Here is a 22,152-nt window from a genome sequence, read left to right on the forward strand (position 1 = left end):
AACATCAAATTAAAACATCTTCTCTCAGAATTATTTCGACTACACCGACTGGGTGAATTTTCTAAATGTCACTAAGCAACACCCCCGCTATCTGGCCCCATGGCTCTCCTTTAGTTGTACATCATGCTCTGCTTTCACAGTTGCCTTCTGAATCTCTCCCATCCCGATCCCATCAAATGACCCATATAGCAGATAGTATTTATTGTAGGATTTCACTAACATTATCAAAGGGTGTTGACAGGATGCCCCAAGCTCAAGCTGCAAGCTGGGGACAAGGGGGCATGACCATCGTTCACCACAGGGCATAAAGTCCACTAGGGAATAGGGGAAATCACTAATCATGTAAAATGAGAATGACAACAGAATTACACTCAGTACTGTAGTTCAAATGGTGACAATTTAACTATTACCGAGCCTATTTGATGCAATTACATTTTATTGATGTATCTTTTGGTTCTTAGCGGGGTTGTGTGAGAATGAAAATGGACTTATTGTAAGGTATGTGGTGACCATTTTTCAGAGAACAAAACACTTTGATTAAGAGAGTCCACCTCCCCCAGCATTTGGTTCCCATGAATAGTACTCTCATTTTGTTAGAATCAGAAAACTACCACAAGGAGCCAGGGAGGATTGGCAAAGAACAGTACATATAAGAGAGGGTTAAATTCTCTTTGTAAGTCTTGTTTTATGATTAATGTGTGCATCTGCTGAGCGAGAGCGCAGAGAGCTGGGCCATCTGTGCTGGCGTGTGTCTGTGGGAGGACTGTGCGAGAGGGGATAAATTAAGTTAGCCAGGATGTTTTTACATTCGCCACAGCTCGTCTACTCGATACTCCCAGATATTTGTCCATCAACAGATGGACATGTTTACTCTCCCAGTTAATTGCCTCTTTTCCTGCAGCTATTTATTGAGATGTATACACTATTTTAGTTTTAAATATTGTCATGTGCCATTAACACACACATACGGCACCACACACAAACAAACTCAACTCACACACAAATAGAATAAGTGTTATTCCTGATTAACATTGAGCTTTGATCTACAGCTTGAAAAAGGTGGTTGTGTAAATGAATTTCCATCTTGTTATTAAGCACTTGGGATGTTAGACCTTGTGGTGGAGTCTCACTTTACCACAGAAAACGTCAGGTGGAGACAGATGCTCAGGTGGAGGGGATGCTGAGATTCTGAGGAACCTGTTTATAAAAATGATATTTAACTGTTGGAGAAAGTGTGAAATAGACTTGTTGTGGTCAAAGATCAAACGATAAGATGCAGTTGCTGCACTCCAAAAACTGCACTTTTGCAGAAGTGTATATGTTCACTTGAATATTAGGGAAATATTTTCAACTTGTATGCTCAGGCAGCGACTGAATAGCAATTTGCATTTTAGATACTTGATACAGACAATTCATCCTAAGAAGTGATTTAGTGTGGCAATCTTTGTCATGAAAAACGACAACATGAAACTGTGGTGATAATCCTTTGCTTGATAAATGGTTCTGTTCACAGCATCTTTGAATTGACTTCAACGTGTTGACATTTAGTAATAATTTGGATGCTGCGACAGTCAATAGCAGGACATTAGTCATTTCCTATCTCACTTGCTCCCATGATGTCCACAAAGCCATACTCACTCGCACACACTGTCACCAAATTCACTCATGAAGACGGAGTTTCTCATTAACTTACCCTAGTAAAGCACAAACAGTTGCTCATAGAAAACATTTAGTAGGCAACAAGTTGGCATTTTGCAAAGCACCCATGAGGAAAACTGTCAGTCGGGAAATGTCGGTCCTTTGAAAATAATAGTGCAATTATACAGTATGACCTATTTCATGTAATGTAATGTAATGTAATCCAGGGCTAGAATATCCTTATTTTTTTGTTTATCCAGAAAACAGCCTGCTATTACCAAGTGACAAGTTTGAGATAAGATTTTAAAAAGTTACCATAGTTCCTTTCGAACCTTTCGAAGGATGAAGGACTTCAATTCTTGAATCCTCAAGGAAGGGAGGGAGTACAAAGTGGCTTAGGAGTGACAGAGACTAAATGAGAAGTAAGGTGGGTGAGGTGAGTGTTTGGTCGAATAACAGGAGGATTCATCATTCTGACAGACTTTACATGGAGTTTCACCACTTAAAGACATGCTCCGGAACTTTGGTGACTCATTCCTACATTGCGGTGCCTTTTTGGATCTCATAATTTTTGTATTCTACCAGAATGACTTTCAGAAAAACATATTGGTCACTTTTTTTATGTGCATTTTCCAACCTGTTAGGTGCGTAATCCTACCAGGGTGGAACCTAACAGGGTGAAAATTTGGAGCCTAAATTAGCCATAGCTCTGTGAGTGAGCAAGATTGAGTTAGCATAAAGAGATTAAGGGTCTCACTGTTCAGTAAGAATAGGAGCAGGGCAAGTTTCATTCCACTGCTGAACAGTGGGACATAGGACAGATGAAAGATGCTGAACTGTGGGACATAGGACAGATGAAAGATGCTGAACAGTGGGACATAGGACAGATGCAGGATGCTGAACAGTGGGACATAGGACAGATGCAGGATGCTGAACAGTGGGACATAGGACAGATGCAGGATGCTGAACAGTGGGACATAGGACAGATGCAGGATGCTGAACAGTGGGACATAGGACAGATGCAGGATGCTGAACAGTGGGACATATGAAAGATGCTGAACAGTGGGACATAGGACAGCTGAAAGATGCTGAACAGTGGGACATAGGACAGATGCAGGATGCTGAACAGTGGGACATAGGAAGATGCTGCTGAACAGTGGGACATAGGACAGATGCAGGATGCTGAACAGTGGAACATAGGACAGATGCAGGATGCTGAACAGTGGGACATAGGACAGATGAAAGATGCTGAACAGTGGGACATAGGACAGGTGCAGGATGCGGAACAGTGGGACATAGGACAGATGCAGGATGCTGAACAGTGGGACATATGAAAGATGCTGAACAGTGGAACATAGGACAGATGAAAGATGCTGAACAGTGGGACATAGGACATATGAAAGATGCTGAACAGTGGGACATAGGACAGATGAAAGATGCTGAACAGTGGGACATAGGACAGATGCAGGATGCTGAACAGTGGGACATATGAAAGATGCTGAACAGTGGGACATAGGACAGATGAAAGATGCTGAACAGTGGGACATAGGACAGATGAAAGATGCTGAACAGTGGGACATAGGACAGATGCAGGATGCTGAACAGTGGGACATATGAAATATGCTGAACAGTGGGACATAGGACAGATGAAAGATGCTGAACAGTGGGACATAGGACAGATGCAGGATGCTGAACAGTGGGACAGATGAAAGATGCTGAACAGTGGGACATAGGACAGATGCAGGATGCTGAACAGTGGGACATATGAAAGATGCTGAACAGTGGGACATAGGACAGATGCAGGATGCTGAACAGTGGGACATAGGACAGATGAAAGATGCTGAACAGTGGGACATAGGACAGGTGCAGGATGCTGTACAGTGGGACATAGGACAGATAAAATGCTGAACAGTGGGACATAGGACAGATGAAAGATGCTGAACAGTGGGACATAGGACAGGTGCAGGATGCTGAACAGTGGGACATAGGACAGATGCAGGACGCTGAACAGTGGGACATAGGACAGATGAAGGCCCAATACACGGCCTGTCAGTGGGCTGCAGAGACTTTGAATATGTGGAAATGTAAATGTGTGACTTGTGTACTAACTTTCCATTTTTTTTGTACTGCATGTAGTATATTGTGTTGTGTTTGTGTATTTATATTCTGGCATCACAAAATGAATTTCCATTTGTATGTACAATAAAGTATATCATATCGTAATGGTGAACACTTGAACAGGATTAAATGCAATTATAATAAATACAATAATCATGGAAGAAAGTTATTGAGAGAGAACATAACTAAATATAACTAAAATATATTATTATACAAAAGTACTGAGAGTCTCTTTAACAAAGATGTTTAGGGATTGTCTGAGGTCCACACAACATTCAGACACCATGAAAAGGGAATTTAGAAAACACACTTTATTGGCGGAGATGTTTTAGCATATTTTGCCTTTCATGTTGCAAAATGGTTAACCAGCCAAAAAGGGAGCTACATGCTTCTTGTGCATGATTTTGTGAGGATTTCTGTGTACCTATTTCGCGTATTGTAACCTTAGTGTTGTCGGAGAAAGTAACATGCCTTCCGTTATTTTATGGCTTATATTTCTCCTGGAAGTTGATGAATAACACCCGGGGACACGGCAAAAACGCCTACATCCACCCTAAAAAAGTGTTCAAAAGGCATTTCCTTTCAACATCCAAATGTTTGTGTTTTTAAGGTAAAGGATACCTGACCTTATATTTCAAGTCTTTGGAATATAAGAAATTATATTTCCTGGGGACAGAAAATGCACCAAATAGTAGGAATAATTTTTGGGGTTTGGATGTGTCAATACGTAGTTCATAAATGCACAATCTATGAGCAGAATTACTGTCTTACCTTAATTAGCCACGAAATCCATAGTTGAAAGCAACTGTTTTTCTGGGAGCTGTGCTGCACCATTTTTCCCTACATTTGCCCCCTAAGCAATTTGAGTTCAACCAATGAGCTTCAGCCCTTCGCCATATGAGTGACAGCTAGCTATGCACTTGATGCCACGCAGCAGAGCTAGAGCAAGAGCAAGGACGTGGTGCACGTATCTGCAGTACACCATTTCCGGAGTCCTCTTTTGGCTCATGAGTGCTACTTTCAGAACTACTGGCTAAACAGTATACAAAAGTACTGAGAGTCTCTTTAACAAAGATGTTTAGGGGTTGTCTGAGGTCCACACAACATTCAGACACCATGAAAAGGGAATTTAGAAAACACACTTTATTGGCGGAGATGTTTTAGCATATTTTGTCTTTCAAGTTGCAAAATGATGGTTAATTAACCAGCCAAAGAGAGAGCTACGGGTGCACTTCTCGTGCACGATTTTGTGAGAATTTCTATTTTGCATATTGTAACCTTACTGTGTTGGCGGAACAAATAACATGCCTTCTGTTGCTTTACCACCCCAACTGCATTGAACTGCCAGGAACAGGCAGTGTTTCTGTCAACGTGTGTTCACTGGAGATTCTCTCTGCTGCTCGTGTTTAGCCCGAGACAAAATTCTCTCCATTATACTACTATTGTGGATCTCATGCTGAGTGTGTGTGAAGTAAAATCCCAACTTTGAAACAGAGCCAGTAGATGTGCCTCGTTGCATAGAATGAGTTCCCCCACAGAGAGGAGCTCACTTCAGAGTGTAAAGGCCACAGTTCGAGGGCGGCAGGTAGCCTAGCGGTTAAGAGTGTTGGGCCAGTAACCGAAATGTCACTGGTTAGAATCCCTGAGCTGACTAGGTGAAGCATCTGTGCTGTGCCCTTGAGCAAGGCACTTACTGCTAATTGCTCCTGTATTTTGCTCTGGATAAGAGCATCTGCTAAATGATGTAAATGTAAAATGTGTATTTTTCAGGCAGAGACAGTAGAGGGCCTCCAGGGAACCGAGAGAGAACTGATGGGGGATTTAATAATCTAATCAAAACTAGTCTAACTTCTCTTCTCAAAACATGGTGGAAATCCAAAACTACCTCCCGTTCTCACTGTTTTGAGGGCAGTCACTGAAATGTACTTTTCATTGATATAATAATGGGAGAGTCTTGCGTTCTGCATAAAAGTGAGGTATGACACGTACAGTGCCTTCAGAAAGTATTCACGCCCCTTGACTATTTCCACATTTTGTTCTGTTACAGCCTGAATTAAAAATTGTTTACATTTTAGATGTTTTTTGTCACTGGCCTACACACAATACCCCATAATGTCAGAGTGGAATTATGTTTTTAGACATTTTCTTCAAATGAATTAAAAATTGAGTCAATAAGTCAGTGAGTATTCAACCCCTTTGTATTGGCATGCCTAAATAAGGTCATGAGTAAAAATTAGCTTAACAAGTCACATAATAAGTTGCATGGACTCGCTTTATCGGAAATAAGTGTTTAACTTTATATTTGAATGGCTACTTCATCTCTGTACCCCACACATACAATTATCTGTAAGGTCCCTCAGTCGAGCAGTGAATTTCAAACACAGATTCGACCACAAAGATCAGGGAGGTTTTCCAAAGCCTCGGAAAGAAGGGCACCTATTGGTAAATGGGTACAATTCTTTAAAAAGCAGGCATTGAATATCCCTTTGACCATGCTGAAGTTATTAATTACACTTTTGATGGTGTATCAATATACCCACTCTCTACAAAGATGCAAGCGTCCTTCCTAACTCCGTTGCAGGAGAGGAAGGAAACTGCTCAGGGATTTCACCATGAGGCCAATGGTGACTTTAAAACAGTTAAAGAGTTTAATGGCTGTGATAAGAGAGAACTAAGGATGGATCCACAACATTGTAGTTAATCCACAATTACTAACCTAATTGACAGAGTGAAAAGAAGGAAGCCTGTACAGAATAAAAATATTCCAAAACATGCATCCTGTTTGCAACAAGGCATTAAAGTAGTACTGCAAAGCAGTTTTTTGTCCTGAATACAAAGTGATATGTTTGGGGCAAATCCAATACAACGCATTACTGAGTAGCGTTCTCCATATGTTGAAGCATGGTGATGGCTGCATCATATTATGGGTATGCTTGTAATCATTAAGGACTGGGGAGTTTTTCAGGATAGAAAATGAACAGAATGGAGCTAAGCACAGGCAAAATGCTAGAGGAAAACCTGGTTCATTCTGCTCTCCACAAGACACTGGGATTTCTTTTTTTTTTTTACAAATATTAGACTTTTTCTTCTACTTTGACAGAGTATTTTGTGTTGATCATTGACAAAGAAAAGGACAGTTAAATTAATTTGGATCCCACTTAGTAACACAAGATTTGGAAAGTCAAGGGGTGTGAATACTTTCTGAAGGCACTGTAGAACCTATCTCTCAAGCCTGAGGGACAGTCCACTGTACAGCAGAGGGGAAAAGTTGAACCTAACCTGATACAAAACAAATTTCAAATTATAATCAAATGTCCCCAAAAATGTAAGCCCTCAATATTTGGACTCAATTCACTGAAGCAGAACAGCAATTAGTCCCAAGCCTTTTTAACTCAATGAAGCGTGGGGGGATTTTTGGTCATGGTAAGCAGCTTTTATGCTCTGTTTGGGAATGCTTAAAGCGGACAGCAAAATCGCTAAATCCCTCAACAGGAGTGTTGTGTCAGCTCCTCCTCTAGCATGTCTTTACATCCAAATACATTGCATTCAAGGTAGCTAGGGCATTGTGCGTTGTCATAATCAATGATCATTGTGAATTTGAATGGAATTGAGGTTCATCTGCAGAATTTCTGCCTGTTAGGTAGGCCTAGTCAGTCTGTGGTGTCAATGAGACCGCACAGAATGGAGAGCATTTGAAAGACACTTTGTGATAGAATATCCAATTGATTGTCCATGCTACTCTTAATAAATTGAAGTTATGTTAAGAGATTTGATTTGGTTTGATTGAGTGACCATGTGACCATACCTGGCCAGTATAAAAGCACTGATTTAGAGTATAGTCGTCGCTGCACAAGATGAATACAGGAACTGAACAACTTTAAACATCTGCTTCTATAAAAAGAAAATCAAAACCCTGTGAAAAAATGTAATATGACCTAAAATCTGTCTGCAACTATTTTAATATATATATATATATATATATATATATATATATATATATATATATATATATAGTACCAGTTGAAAATGTGGACACACGTACTCATTCTGTACCTTAAATGCACTGTTAAGTGGGTACTCTAAATGTTCTTATTATATCTTTGTCTATCAGATTTTAATGCACCACTGTTATCAGAAGGATTTTGAAGGCTGTTTTGTGAACAGTAGGTGGATTTAGTGAAAACACATTTTTATGACAAAGCAAGCCAGCTACATTATCACATCCCAAAGGGCCTCATCACATTTGTTTGCTTACTAGCCAGTCGAGATTATATCATCCCCAAAACAGAACCTACAACTCCGAACCCATATTGCCGTCTTCTCATGCACAAAGTATTGCCCCAGTGCCAGCTCAGTACCTACTGAGTGCTTATTTTGCCTAGTAATTAGAATAGGTGTCAGTGGAAGATTTGGTCTAATACATAACACTGAGGAATTGAATTAATGTTCAGCTCTCACCATTTTGCTCATTTGATTACATGCATTATGCACTAAGAGGGAATAGAAAGGGTCCCTGTTTAAAGGGCTATTAAAAAACACGTCAAGTGAAATATATTGCTTTTCCTACTTCATTTAACCATCGGCAGTATTTATTGTATATACTTTTCTGTATTTTTTTGTCTCTGAATAAATTAACTAAGTGGATCACCCTATGATGAATGACTCCATCACGATCTACACAGGCATAACACTGAACTCCCTCCCGTCACTTTTTCTCCTTACCTCCCTCTCATTTAATTATACGTCTTAATGTTATCCTAGTTTTATATGAAAGAATGGAAGAAAGCTTTGAAGGTCTTCCTTTACCTGTTGGGCATTTCGATGTGTCACTTCAAACAACGTGAGAGTTGGTTTCTCAGTTTATTATTAATTTCACCTGCTTCCTTAATGAGATGAGATTTGGAAGATGATTTTCTCATTTTTATTTTTATCCACCTTTTAAAAACCTCATTTACTGCAGGCCTACAGCCAATCCCAAATAATTATTCTGTGATTATGAGCCTGAGGAATATTATGATTTTACATTGCAGTAATGGAAAAGTGCAATTGAAATAAAATAATTTTGTTTTACATCCCTGTTACTGAGCATTTCTCCATTGCCAAGATAATCCATCCACCTGACAGGTGTGGCATATCAAGAAGCTGATAAAACAGCATCATTAAACAGGTGCACCTTGTGCTGGGTAAAATAAAATACCTCTCTAAAATGTGCAGAGACCGTCTCAGGGAAACTCATCTGCATGCTCGTCATCCTCACCAGGGTCTTCACCTGACTGCAGTTCGGCGTTGTAACAGACTTCAGTAGGCAAATGCTGACCTTTGATGGCCACTGGCACACTGGAGAAGTGTGCGCTTCACGGATTAATCCCGGTTTCAACTGTTTCGGGCAGATGGCAGACCGTGTGTATGGCGTCGTGTGGGCGAGCGGTTTGCGATGTCAACATTGTGAACAGAGTGCCCCATGGTGGTGGTGGGGTGATGGTATGGGCAGGCATAAGCTACGAACATAATTGCATTTTATCAATGGCTATTTTAATGCACAGAGATACTGTGGTGAGTCAGTTCATCCGCCGCCATCACCTCATGTTTCAGCATGATAATGCACAGTCCCATGTTGCAAGGATCTGTACACAATTCCTGGAAGCTAAAAATGTCCCAGTTCTTCCATGGCCTGCATACACACCAGACATATCACCCATTGAGCATGTTTGGGATGCTCTGGATCGACGTGTATGACAGCGTGTTCCAGTTCCCGCCAATATCCAGCAACTTCACACAGTCATTGAAGAGGAGTGGGACAACATTTCACATGCCACAATCAACAGCCTGATCAACTCTATGCGAAGGAGATGTGTCGCGCTTCATGAGGCAAATGGTGGTCGTACCAGATACTGACTGGCTTTCTGATCCACAACCCTACCTATTTTTAAGGTATCTGTGATCAACAGATGCATACCTGTATTTGCAGTCATGTAAAATCCATAGATTTGGGCCTAAGTAATTAATTAATTAATTTAAATGTACTGATTTCCCTTATATGAACTGTGACTCGGTAAAATCTTAGAAATTGTGCATGTTGCGATTTATATTATAGTTCATTGTATTAACATGAGTTATCTCCATTTCCTCTTCTGTAGAGGTCTCTCGGGTGAGAAACTTACTCCCCCCTTATCTTTTACCACACATCCACCACACCTCACTTGACTCCTCTCTGTGCAGATGGGAGGCACCATGTACAACACAGGGCGCCACGTGTCGCTGCGGCCAGACAAGGCTCACCTGGTGAACATCTCCGGTGGGCCTCTGGGTTACAGTCACCGGCTGGAGGAGATCCGCCTGCACTTCGGTAGCGAGGACGGCCAGGGCTCGGAGCACCTGCTCAATGGACAGTCCTTCCCTGCAGAGGTGAGAGGGAACGAGCCAATGAGCCGAGAGGGATTATCTTTATCTTTGCTGTGTCTATAAACAATCCAATCACCTGCAAGTTGCTTTCATTAGACTAAGAGCTCAATTCAATCAAACTTGCATTACAGTTAAGGCTTCACTGCTTTACACAGCCCTACCGAGGCTTGTTTGTGTGGAAGATTTCCTCAAACAATGGACAAGGATAAAATATGCTGAACTACCTCTGTCACTCAGTCCACTAATCACATGTACAGGGCCTTTGACGGGTGGGGTAGAAGAGCAACAGCAAAGGCTGGATCTACAAATGGCAGTGAGTTTTTAGTGGCAGTGGGTTTTTTCAGTGGAGGAGAGCGATATTATAATGGCAAGTAAAAAACAGTAAACTTATCAGGTGCCAAACTGAGTTTGTCTGTCACGATTTAACTGAGAATTGGCAAACGCTTTCCAGTCCTTAATCACCATTTTTAAGTGAGGAAGATATGTTGCCAAAAGTAAGCGGCTGCCCAGATAATTAGAGCTGAATCCTGTTCTAAATTGGAACTCTACTGAGCAGACAAGTGTCAAAGTAAAATATTCCTGAATTTCTTGAGTTTGTCTTCGAGTGAGGGTTGGATGGGTAAGATTAGTTTAATCTGACATAATGCTTTCATGTGCAAGACAAATTCACCTTTCTATCTCACATGGTCTAACACCAGGAAAGGAAGGACTCACTGTTTGTTTTGTCTTTATCTCGCCTCACTTACAGGTGCAACTTATACACTACAACCAGGAACTCTATGCCAACTACAGTGAGGCAGCCAAGAGCCCCAATGGCGTAGCTATTGTGTCCATATTCATAAAGGTCTGTTTGTGCTTGATGCAGACGATCTCCTTCTCTGTGGTGTTCTATTGTAGTGACAGTGGTCTTTATATTCAGAATCCCATGGGACTGTGCTGTGGATGCTGAATATTTCATGTTCTTTTAAATCTCTTCCCTCTCAGATATCCGAGTCTCCAAATGTATTCCTGAATCGCATGCTGAACAGAGACACCATCACGAGAATAACATACAAACGTAAGCACCCTCAGGCATTTAAGATGTGTGGGTTTATGCACACACGTTGTCAAATCTACAGTAGTCACAGATAGAATAGTAGTCAGTTCCATTTCTGGATCCGCCATAAAAAAAGAATATCTAGCAATTTTTAATTAATTTGGCTAATTTGACGGTTGCCAGAGATTGACTTAATCAGAGATTGAGTGAAATTCATTCCAACTTCCGAATTAATCAGCTACATTACCAATGTGATCCTCCTGGTTCAATGGATAAGATGTGTAACAATAGAAACTGCCCCCAACCCTGAGAGATGTTTGAGTCATCTCCTGTTTCTAACTGACAGAAATAACTCTGTGGCACTTTCAGAATGTTCTAAGCTGATCGAAAATTGGCATTCCTTTAAAGACAACAATTATGTAACATTGCTATAGTTAGTATTAACAGCCTCTACCCAAACTCTCTTTTCTTTCAGTTTTATGCTCTTCATTTAGTCTGTTTTGTCATTCCATTTTCATTAATTAAATTAAATTAAACTAATTACATTAAAAAAATCACTAATCATCCTTTTATTTGTATCCCATTATTATAATAATTGGATGTTATACTGTATTACAAGTCCCTGCTGACCGGGGAGGTACTATCATTCGTCAAAACAGATGCAGTCACCCCCTTACTGAAGACACCCAACCTTGACCTCTTATCCAACTACCGGCCCATCTCCAACCTCTTCCTATCAAAAGTACTGGAAAAAGGGATTGCAAACCAGCTTCAATCCCATCTGTCTTCCAATTGGCTGAACACATTTTTCCAGTGAGGTTTCCAGTCCTTGCACAGCACCGAAACAGCTATGGTGAAAGTGACCAATTACCTACTTATGGCTACAGAATCTGGATCACCTAGCCTCCCACTAGATCTCAGTGCACTTTTGACACTGCTGACCACGACATCCTCCTGCGGCATCAGAGATCACACTTCAGTCTCTGGAACTGCTCTGAACTGGTTCTCCTCTTACCTCTCCAATAGGAAGCAATCGATCCCGATTGGAGAGTCCAGATCGGTGGAGTCTACAGTCACATGCGACATCCCACAGGAGTCCGTTTTGCATCCTATTCTGTTCCTAATCTACATGCTCCTTCTCAGCCAAATCCTCAGAGTCTATAACATCAACTTCCACTGCTGCACTGACGATACCCAAGTGTATATTTACATCAATCCGGACACCATCTCAGGCCTAACAAAACTTGGCAGCTGCCTAGATGACATCAGGGCATGGATGAAAGAGAACTGCTGAACAGCAGCAAGACTGAGGCTATGCTTATTGGGACACACAAGCAGGTCACTAGTGCTGGAAACATCTGCCCTACTAGTGACGGTCAAGTCATCCATCTGTCCTCTGTCATCTCTAACCTGGAAGTTAAGTTTGATCCTTCTCTGTCCTTTGATGCCCATATAAAACATATCTGCAAAACATAATTTTTCCATCTAAGAAACATTGCCTGGCTCAAACCATCGCTCTCCCAGCCAGATGCAGAGAAACTCGTCCACGCCTTCATCTTCTCCCAGATCGACTATGGCAATGCTCTGTTCGGGGGCCTTTCAACCAAATCACTTCAGAGGCCACAACTTCTCCAGAAGAGTCCTGCCAGGACCAAGAAGTCAGCCCACATCACCCCCATCCTTGCTGAACTCCACTGGGTACCGGTCAACTATAAGATTGACTTTAAAATCCTCCTCCTAGTGTTTAAAGCCTTGAATGGATTGAGTCCCACCTACATCAACAATATAATTTATATCAATGAGCCACCTCGCACTCTCCACTCCAGGAACTCACCACTGCTTCAGGATCCCAGGACACGTCTCAGTACTATGGGGGACCGAGCCTTCTGCTCCCTCGCCTATGGAATATTCTCCCTGACCATTTGAGAGCCGCTCCATCAAACAGAGCTTTTAAAACGGGTCTTTAAACACATTTCTACAGACTGTCTTTCTTATAGTCCTAATCTGGAAAGTCCTTTTAGCAACTAGCCTACTATTGCTATTTCCTGCCTTGATTTGTTTTTACTGTAGTTTTTATTTTATTATCATTCTTTTTTGCCTAAGTAGAGCTTTGGGATAACACTGTAATGAAAAGCGCTATACAAATTAAATGTGTTATTATTATTCTGTAATACAGTGTATAAAGTGTTGAGGATGGTACAGTATGAATCTGATTACCTCTGTTTTGGTCCACCTCCAGATGACGCATTCTTACTCATGGGGCTCAACATAGCAGATCTATATCCAGACACTACACGTTTTATAACATACGAGGGCTCCATGACTATCCCGCCCTGCTTCGAGACAGCCACCTGGATCCTCATGAACAAACCTGTGTACGTCACGCAGATGCAGGTAACTCCCCCTCGATCATAGACTCAATAATAACATTAACTCATGTTTGCCAGAAGTTACTTGATAATTGGCCGTATTTGAGACTGTAGATTCTCTACCATAAACCTTATCTGTCCAACTTTCTCTCTCTCCGTCTCTTTAGATGCATTCTCTGCGACTGCTAAGTCAGAATGAGCCATATAAGATATTCCTCAGTATGAGTGACAACACGCGGCCCGCCCAGCCTCTCCTACAGCGCTGTATCCGCACCAACATCAACTTCAGCAAGCAGGGCCGGGACTGCCCCAACAACCGTGCCCTGAGGCACCAGTATCGAGGTGTGTCTGAACGCATTTGTTTAGGATCTTTATTCAATCAACACGGTTACTTTAACATTTCCGGTAAAATTCAGGTATTGGTAAAAACAGACTGTGAGGAAGAAGGTTGTCATAGTAATATAAACTGCACATACTGTATTCTGAAACTGTTTGTGTTTTTAGAAATTCAATATACACTCAGTGACCAGTATATTAGGTACACTACCCCATTCACGAAAATGGTTCACTCCTACAGACCGTGGCATCAAGGCATTCAGTTAATGTTCGATTGAACGTTAGAATGAGCAAAATGAGTGACCTAAGCGACTGAGCGTGGTATGATCGTCGGTGCCAGGTGCACCGGTTCCAGTATCTTAGAAACATCCGGCCTCCTGGGCTTTTCACGCTTGATCGTGTCTAGGGTTTAACGAGAATGGCGCTACACACAAAAAACATCCAGTCAGTGGCAGTCCTGTGGGTGAAAATAGCTTGTTGATGAGAGGTCGAAGGATAATGGCAAGAATCGTGCAAGCTAACAAGCTGGCCACAAATAAGTAAATAATGTTGCAGTACAACAGTTGTGTGCAGAAAGGCATTGCAGCAGACAACCACACCAGATTCTACTACGATCAGCTAAAAACAAGAAGAAATGGCTCCAGTGGGCATGCAATCACAAACACTGGACAATTGAGGAGTGGAAAAACTTTGCCTGGTCTCACAAATCCCGGTTCCTGTTGCATCATGCTGATGGCAGAGTCAGGCTTTGGCGTAAGCAGCATTAGTCCATGGCCCCATCCTGCCTGATGTCAACGATACAGATTGGTGGCGGTGGTGTATGGTGTGGGGAAGGTTTTCCTGGCACACATTAGGTCCTTTGATACCAATTGAGCGACGTTTCCATGCCTTGGGGAATTCAGGCTGTTCTGGAGGCAAAGGGGGGTCCGACCCAGTACTAGATGGGTGAACACAATCAGCTGCCCACTGAGTGTATGTTTTCTGTCTTCTATAGTTCTGAGATGTCTATAGAGAAATGCCTCGTCCCTCAAAATGAACAGGTTCTTTGTAGGTTCTATGTCTCAAGCATTGCCTTTGTTTCCAGTTCAAGCAGTTTATGCTAACCTCCACATCTCTTTGTTCTCTTTCCAGTAAACCAGTGGCTTCTGAAGTAGGAAAAAGATGAACATGCTGTACAATACAACAGGATAAAAACTAAATATTGGATCCTGACTCTCAAGACTTTATTTGAATGTGGAAATAATACATTATCAGCAGAGAGGCTGTTTTTTGAATATGTTTGAGATTGCAAAGTAAGTCAAGGAAAGATTGAAAAAAACTTTTAAGGCTGCACAACTGTAATTCTTCTACAGAGCTTATGGAAATGGGCTGAATGGAAATTCAGCAGGCTCCGCCATTTACTGACCTCTGCAGTGGAGATAACGAAGACCTCTTTTATGACATCATCATCATCAGATTCACTGGGGTACCCAAAGATCTCAAAGAACCAACACTTCTTGAAATTAGCTAAATGTAATCACAGATACAACCATAACGTGTTTTGATACCAAAAGCATTCCATCAGATCTAACATCAAGCTAGGAATCTGAATATGATGGGTGCTCTTCTGGTGATGAAAGCTTCTACATAACCATGTCACAAGCAAAAGGTGTACTGAATAAATTTTACAAATGCAGAAACATTTCCTGACCATGTGACCTAACCAGGAAAAATTCTGGGCCCCAGTAAAACACCAGGGCAAGAGATTTTCCTGTTCAGGCCACATAGTCAGGAAACACTCCTAGCCATAGACTTGGGAAATCCAGTATTTTATACTGTATTTGCTCAACTTTTCTAGCCATTTTGGGCCATTTGCCTTTTCTCTGTTTAATTGTTTACAATTTCATTCTGTTTATTTTAATGATAGCAGCCCAATTAACCTGTTTCTAAGAATTATCTAAGATAAAATAACACTTTACATAAGGCCTATATAGTATATGCTGTTTAAGAATTGTATATTGTCTAGCACTGAATAGAGCATGGGACGTGATTTGTCTGCAAATTCTTTAAGCAGTTACAAGGCATTCCTTATCAATTATTTATCCTCATTTTCAATTCAGAGCTGTGTATGGCGTTACAGGCAATGTGGGTTTGTGTGTGTGTGTGTGTGCGCGCATGTGTACATGACTGTGTGTGTGTGTGTGCGCTCTCTCCTGAGCATTGTATTTCTCATTAAATAGGATAAATCTCCTTGTTTTGTGGCAACGAAACAAATACAATTGTATTTGTCACGTGTCAAATACAACAACAGGTCTAGAGTGATATGCTTTACTAACAAGCTCTTTCCCACCGATGCAGAGTAAAACAAGAAGATAAAAACACAAGAGAAATAACACACAAGAATGAAGCTAAATACAGGGAGTACCAATATACCATATCAATTTGCAGGGATACGAGGTAGTTGAGGTAAGTATATACAGTGCCTTCAGAAAATATTCACACCCCTTGACAAAGTAGGATTTATATGAATTGAATTGTCATTTTTTTTGGCAACAATCTAAACAAAATAGTCTAATGTCAAATTGGAAGAAAAAGTATCATTTTTATTTTGAATTAAATGGAAAATAAAACACTAAGTATTCAACCCCTTGAGTCAATACATGTTAGAATCACCTTTGGCAGCGATTACAACTGTGAGTCTTTCTGGGTAAGTCTAAGAGCTTTGTACACCTGGATTGTACAATATTTGCCCTTTATTATTTTTACAATTCTTCAAGCTCTGGTTATTGGTCTTTGCTAGATAGCCATTTTCAAGTCTTGCCATGTATTTATTTATTTTTTGCCAATTTAAGCCAACTTTAACTAGGACACTCAGAAACATTGAATGCCGTCTTGGTAAGCAACTCCAGTGTATAATTGGCCTAGCGTTTAGGCTATTGTGCGGCTGAAAGGTGAATTTGTCTCCCAGTGTCTGTTGGAAAGCCAACTGAACCAGGTTTTCCTCTAGGATTTTGCCTGTGCTTAGCTCTATTCTGTTTTTTTGTGTGTTTTTTTTTAAACTACTTAGTCCTTGCCAATGACAACCATACCCATAATATGATGCAACCAACTTCATGCTTGAAAATAAGAGTCTTAGTCAGTGATGCTTTGTATTCAGGACAAAAAGTTAATTTCTTTGCCACATCTTTTGCAGTATTACTTTATTCCCTTATTGCAAACAGGATGCATGTTTTGGAATATGTGTATTCTGTACAGGCTTCCTTCTTTTCACTCTGTTGTTTAGGTTAGTATTGAGGAGTAACTACAATATTGTTGATACATCTTCAGTTTTCTCCCATCACAGCCATTAAACTCTGTTTTAAAATCCCCATTGGCCTCATGGAGAAATCCCTGAGCGGTTTCCGTCCTCTCCGGAAACTGAGCTGGGAAGGACGCCAGTATCTTTGTGGTGACTGGGTGTAATAATACACCATCAAAACTGTAATTAATAACTTCACCATGCTCAAAGGGATATTCAATGTCTGCTTTTTTATTTTTACTCATTTAGGTGCCCTTCTTTGTGTGGTATTGGAAAACCTAATGTACATGATCTTTGTGGTTGAATCTGTGCTTGAAATTCACTGCTCGACTGGGGGACCCAGATAATTGTATGTGTGGGTTACAGAGATGAAGTAGTCATTAAACAAATCATGTTAAACACCAGCACACCGAGTCCATGCGACTTATTATGTGACTTGTTAAGCACATTTGTACTCCTGAACTTATTTAGACTAGCCATAACAAAGGGGTTGAATACTTATATTGAAGCGACTTCAGCTTTTCGATTTTTCTTAATTTGTAAAAATGTATAAAAACATAATTCCACTTTGACATTATGGGGTATTGTGTGTGTATATCAGTGGGTGTGAATACTTTCTGAATGCACTGTACATGTAGGTAGGGTTAAAGTCACTAGGCATCAGGATAGATAATAATAAGAGTATAAAAACAAAGTAGTAGCAGCGTATATGATGAGTGTACACTCTTTGAAAAAAGGTTTACAAAGGGGTTATTTGCGGAGGGATAGGGTTCTACCAAGAACCGTTTTGATCTAAAGAACCCTATTTGGAAGACAATGATTATTTTGTAAGGCAAAGGGTTCTACCTAGAACATTTAACATCCTGAGAACCGTTTTGGGAAGAAAGGGTGATTTGACGAGTCTTTGGAAGGCAAGAAGGGTTCTACATAAAACCATACATAATATTTCCCAGTATGCTCTATTGCAGGGAGATTAATAATGGTTTGTTTTACTGTATTATCTGTGTTTTCACATGTACATTGATTGGTTGATTAATTTCATGCTACACAAAGATAAATAACATCGTTTTCTAAAATAATCCAATCTGTTAGTTATTGGATTTATTGCACCTATTACTGAGATGGCTGTTCCAGTGTAGATGATTGAGATAGTATTCAATCTTCCATAACCTATGACTGACAGTCATTCTGAATGCAGATTGCGGGTGATTTAACAATTCCACTTGTTGGATATACTAATTGGCTGGATTCCAATAGGAATTACACATCACTTTGCAAGCCAGCATAATGGGATTTGCAGGCCTGTAACCAGGAGTTTCCTAACACTACTGTTGGGTATAACTAAGCCCTCCAAGAAAGGCCTTGTGAAATGTAATGTATTATCATAGATCATTTTATTTTAAAGGCTAATAAGGTTGGTGGAATTTTTTATAGGGGGTTCTAGGTAGAACCCTACACGGGTTTCTTTGAAGAACTCTATGGGGACAAACTGAACTCTATATGGTTCTACTTAGCACCTTTTTTTGGAGTGTATGTGTACATGTGTGAAAGTGTGTGTTTGTGTGGCGTCAGTATGCGTGTGTATGTGTGCGTGTGTGTGTTTGTGTGAGAGTGTCAGGATCAAGTCACGTGAGAGTGCAAAATAGTGCAGTGCAGATAGTTGGGGTAACCATTGGATAACTATTCAACTGACTTATTCTTGGGGCATCAGTATGCGTGTGCCTTCGGAAAGTATTCAGACCCCTTTTTCCACGTTTTGTTGCGTTACAGACTTAACAATCCTTTCTCTGAGCTCTACGGACAATTCCTTTGACCTCATGGCTTGGTTTTTGCTCTGACATGCACTGTCAACTGTGGGACATTATATAGACAAATGTGTTTTTTACCAAATCATGTCCAATCAATTGAACTTACCACAGATGGACAACAATCTAGTTGTAGAAACATCTCAAGGATGATCAGTGGAAACAGGATGCACCTGAGTTCAATTTCAGTCCATAGCAAAGGGGCTGAATACATATGTAAATAAGGTATTTCTGTTTTTTATTTTTAATAAATTATCAAAAATGTCTAAACTGTTTTTGCTTTGTCATTGTGTGGTATTGTGTGTAGATTGCTGAGAAAAAAATATTGAATCCATTTCAAAATAAGGCCGTAACGTAACAAAATGTGGAAAAGGTCAAGGGGTCTGAATACTTTCCGAAGGCACTGTAGAAGCTGTCTCAGCCTGTTGGTCCAAGACCAGATTCTCTGATACCGCTTGCTGGACGGTAGCAGAGAGACCATCCATGGTTTGGGTGGCTAAAGTCTTTGTCTAAACACAATATCATACATGTACTCTTTCTGTATGATAATATCACAATGCCTAAAGATATATAAACACAGTTGAAGTCGGAAGTTTACATACACCTTAGCCAAATACATTTAAACTTAGTTTTTTACAATCCCTGACATTTAATCCTAGTAAAAGTTAGGATCACCACTTTATTTTAAGAATGTGAAATGTCAGAATAATAGTAGAGAATTATTTCAGCTTTTATTTCTTTCATCACATTCCCAGTGGGTCAGAGGTTTACATACACTCAATTAGTATTTGGTAACATTGCCTTTAAATTGTTTAACTTGGGTCAAACGGTTTGGGAAGCCTTCCACAAGCTTCCCAAAATAAGTTGGGTGAATTTTGGCCCATTCCTCCTGACAGAGCTTGTGTCAGTCACTGAGTCAGGTTTGTATGCCTCCTTGCTCGCACATGCTTTTTCAGTTCTGCCCACAAATGTTCTATATGATTGAGGTCAGGGCTTTGTGAATACCTTGACTATGTTGTTCTTAAGCCATTTTGCCACAACTCTGGAAGTATGCTTGGGGTCATTGTCCATTTGGAAGACCCATTTGTGACCAAGCTTTAACTTCCTGACTGAAGTCTTGATGTTGCTTCAATATATCAAAATAATTATCCTACCTCATGATGCCATCTATTTTGTGAAGTGCACCATTCCCTCCTGCAGCAAAGCACCCCCACAACATGATGTTGCCACCCCCGTGCGTCACGGTTGGCATGGTGTTCTTCAGCTTGCAAGCATTTTTCCTCCAAACATAACAATGGTCATTATGGCCAAACAGTTCTATTTTAGTTTCATCAGACCAGAGGACATTTCTCCAAAAAGTACGATCTTTGTCCTCATGTGCGGTTGCAAACCGTAGTCTGGCTTATTTATGGCGGTTTTGGAGCAGTGGCTTCTTCCTTGCTGAGCGGCCTTTCAGGTTATGTCGATATAGGACTCGTTTTACTGTGGCTATAGATACTTTTGTACCGGTTTCCTCCAGCATCTTCACAAGGTCCTTTGCTGTTGTTCTGGGATTGATTTGCATTTTTTGCACCAAAACACTGTCATCTCTAGGAGACAGAACACGTCTCCTACCTGAGCGGTATGACGGCTGCGTGGTCCCGTGGTGTTTATACTTGCATACTATTGTTTGTACAGATGAACGTGGTACCTTCAGACGTTTGCAAATTTCTCCCAAGAATGAACCAAACTTGTAGAGGTCTACAATTTTTTTCTGAGGTCTTGGCTGAATTATTTTGATTTTCCATAGATGTCAAGCAAAGAGGCACTGAGTTTGATGGTAGGCCTTGAAATACATCCACAGGTACACTTCCAATTGACTCAAATGATGCCAATTAGCCTATCAGAAGCTTCTAAAGCCATGACATTTTCTGGAATTGTCCAAGCTGTTTAAAGGCACAGTCAACTTAGTGTATGTAAACTTCTGACCCACTGGGATTGTGATACAGTGAATTATAAATGAAATAATCTGTCTGTAAACAATTGTTGGAAAATGACTTGTGTCATGCACAAAGTAGATGTCCTTACCAACTTGCCAAAACTCTAGTTTGTTAACAAGAAATGTGTGGAGTGGTTGAAAAACTAGTTTTAATGACTCCAACCTAAAAGTATGTAAACTTCCGACTTCAACTGTATACTGAACAAATATAAACACAACATGTAAAGTGTTGGTCCCATGTTTCATGAACTGAAATAAAAGATCCCAGAAATGTTCTAAACGTACAAAAAAAGCTTTTTTTCTCAAATGTTAAGCACAAATGTGTTTACATCCCTGTTAGTGAGCTTTTCTCCTTTGCCAAGATAATCCATCCACCTGACAGGTGTGGCATATCAAGAAGCTGATTAAACCGCATGATCATTGCACAGGTGCACCTTGTGCTGGGGACATTAAAAGGCCACTCTAAAATGTGCAATTTTGTAACACAACACAATGCCGCAGATACCTCAAGTTTTGAGGGAGCGTGCAATTAGCATGCTGACTGCAGGAATGTCCACCAGAGCTGTGGCCAGAGAATTTAATGCTAATTTAACTGCCATAAGCCACCTCCAATGTTGTTTTAGAGAATTTGGCAGTCCGTCCAACCGGCCTCACAACCGCAGACCACGTGCAACCACGTCAGCCCAGGACCTCCACATCCGGCTTCTTCACATGTGGGATCGTCTGAGACCGGTCATCCCTGCCAGCCCCATGAAACTATGGGTTTGCAAAACAGAAGAATTCCTGCACAAACTGTCCAAAACCGTCTCAGGGAAGCTCATCTGCATGCTCGTACTCACCAGGGTCTTGACCTGACTGCAGTTCAGCATCATAACCGACTTCAGAGGGCAAATGCTCACCTTCGATGGCCACTGGCACGCTGGAGAAGTGTGCTCTTCATGGATGAATCCCGGTTTCAACTCTACCGGGTAGACGGCAGACACCGTATGGTGTCGTGTGCACGAGCGCGGATGTCAACGTTGTGGACAGAGTGCTCCATGGTGGCAGTGGGATTATGTCCCAGTAGGCATAAACTATGGACAATGAACACAATTGCATTTTATCAATGGCAATTTGAATGCAGAGATACCCTGACGAGATCCTGAGGCCCATTGTCCGCCGCCATCACCTCATGTTTCAGCATAATAACGCAC

The 22,152-nt window shown here is 40.9% G+C and overlaps 1 protein-coding gene across 1 annotated transcript in view; it reads left to right on the forward strand.

Moving 5' to 3' along the window:
• The window catches only part of LOC115110531 (carbonic anhydrase-related protein 10-like), a 32,121-nt gene extending 10,888 nt beyond the window's left edge, over positions 1 to 21,233 (forward strand). Inside the window, exons 4-9 of the mRNA XM_029636278.2 lie at positions 9,976 to 10,161; positions 10,907 to 11,002; positions 11,143 to 11,215; positions 13,434 to 13,588; positions 13,731 to 13,905; positions 15,031 to 21,233. Coding sequence (XP_029492138.1) covers positions 9,976 to 10,161; positions 10,907 to 11,002; positions 11,143 to 11,215; positions 13,434 to 13,588; positions 13,731 to 13,905; positions 15,031 to 15,053 — 708 coding nt within the window. The 3' untranslated portion in view covers positions 15,054 to 21,233. The remainder of the gene's footprint in view (positions 1 to 9,975; positions 10,162 to 10,906; positions 11,003 to 11,142; positions 11,216 to 13,433; positions 13,589 to 13,730; positions 13,906 to 15,030) is intronic.
• The last annotated feature ends 919 nt before the right edge of the window (positions 21,234 to 22,152 follow it).

The sequence above is a fragment of the Oncorhynchus nerka genome, linkage group LG26, assembly GCF_034236695.1.
Source record: "Oncorhynchus nerka isolate Pitt River linkage group LG26, Oner_Uvic_2.0, whole genome shotgun sequence".
Classification (NCBI taxonomy): Eukaryota; Metazoa; Chordata; class Actinopteri; order Salmoniformes; family Salmonidae; genus Oncorhynchus; species Oncorhynchus nerka.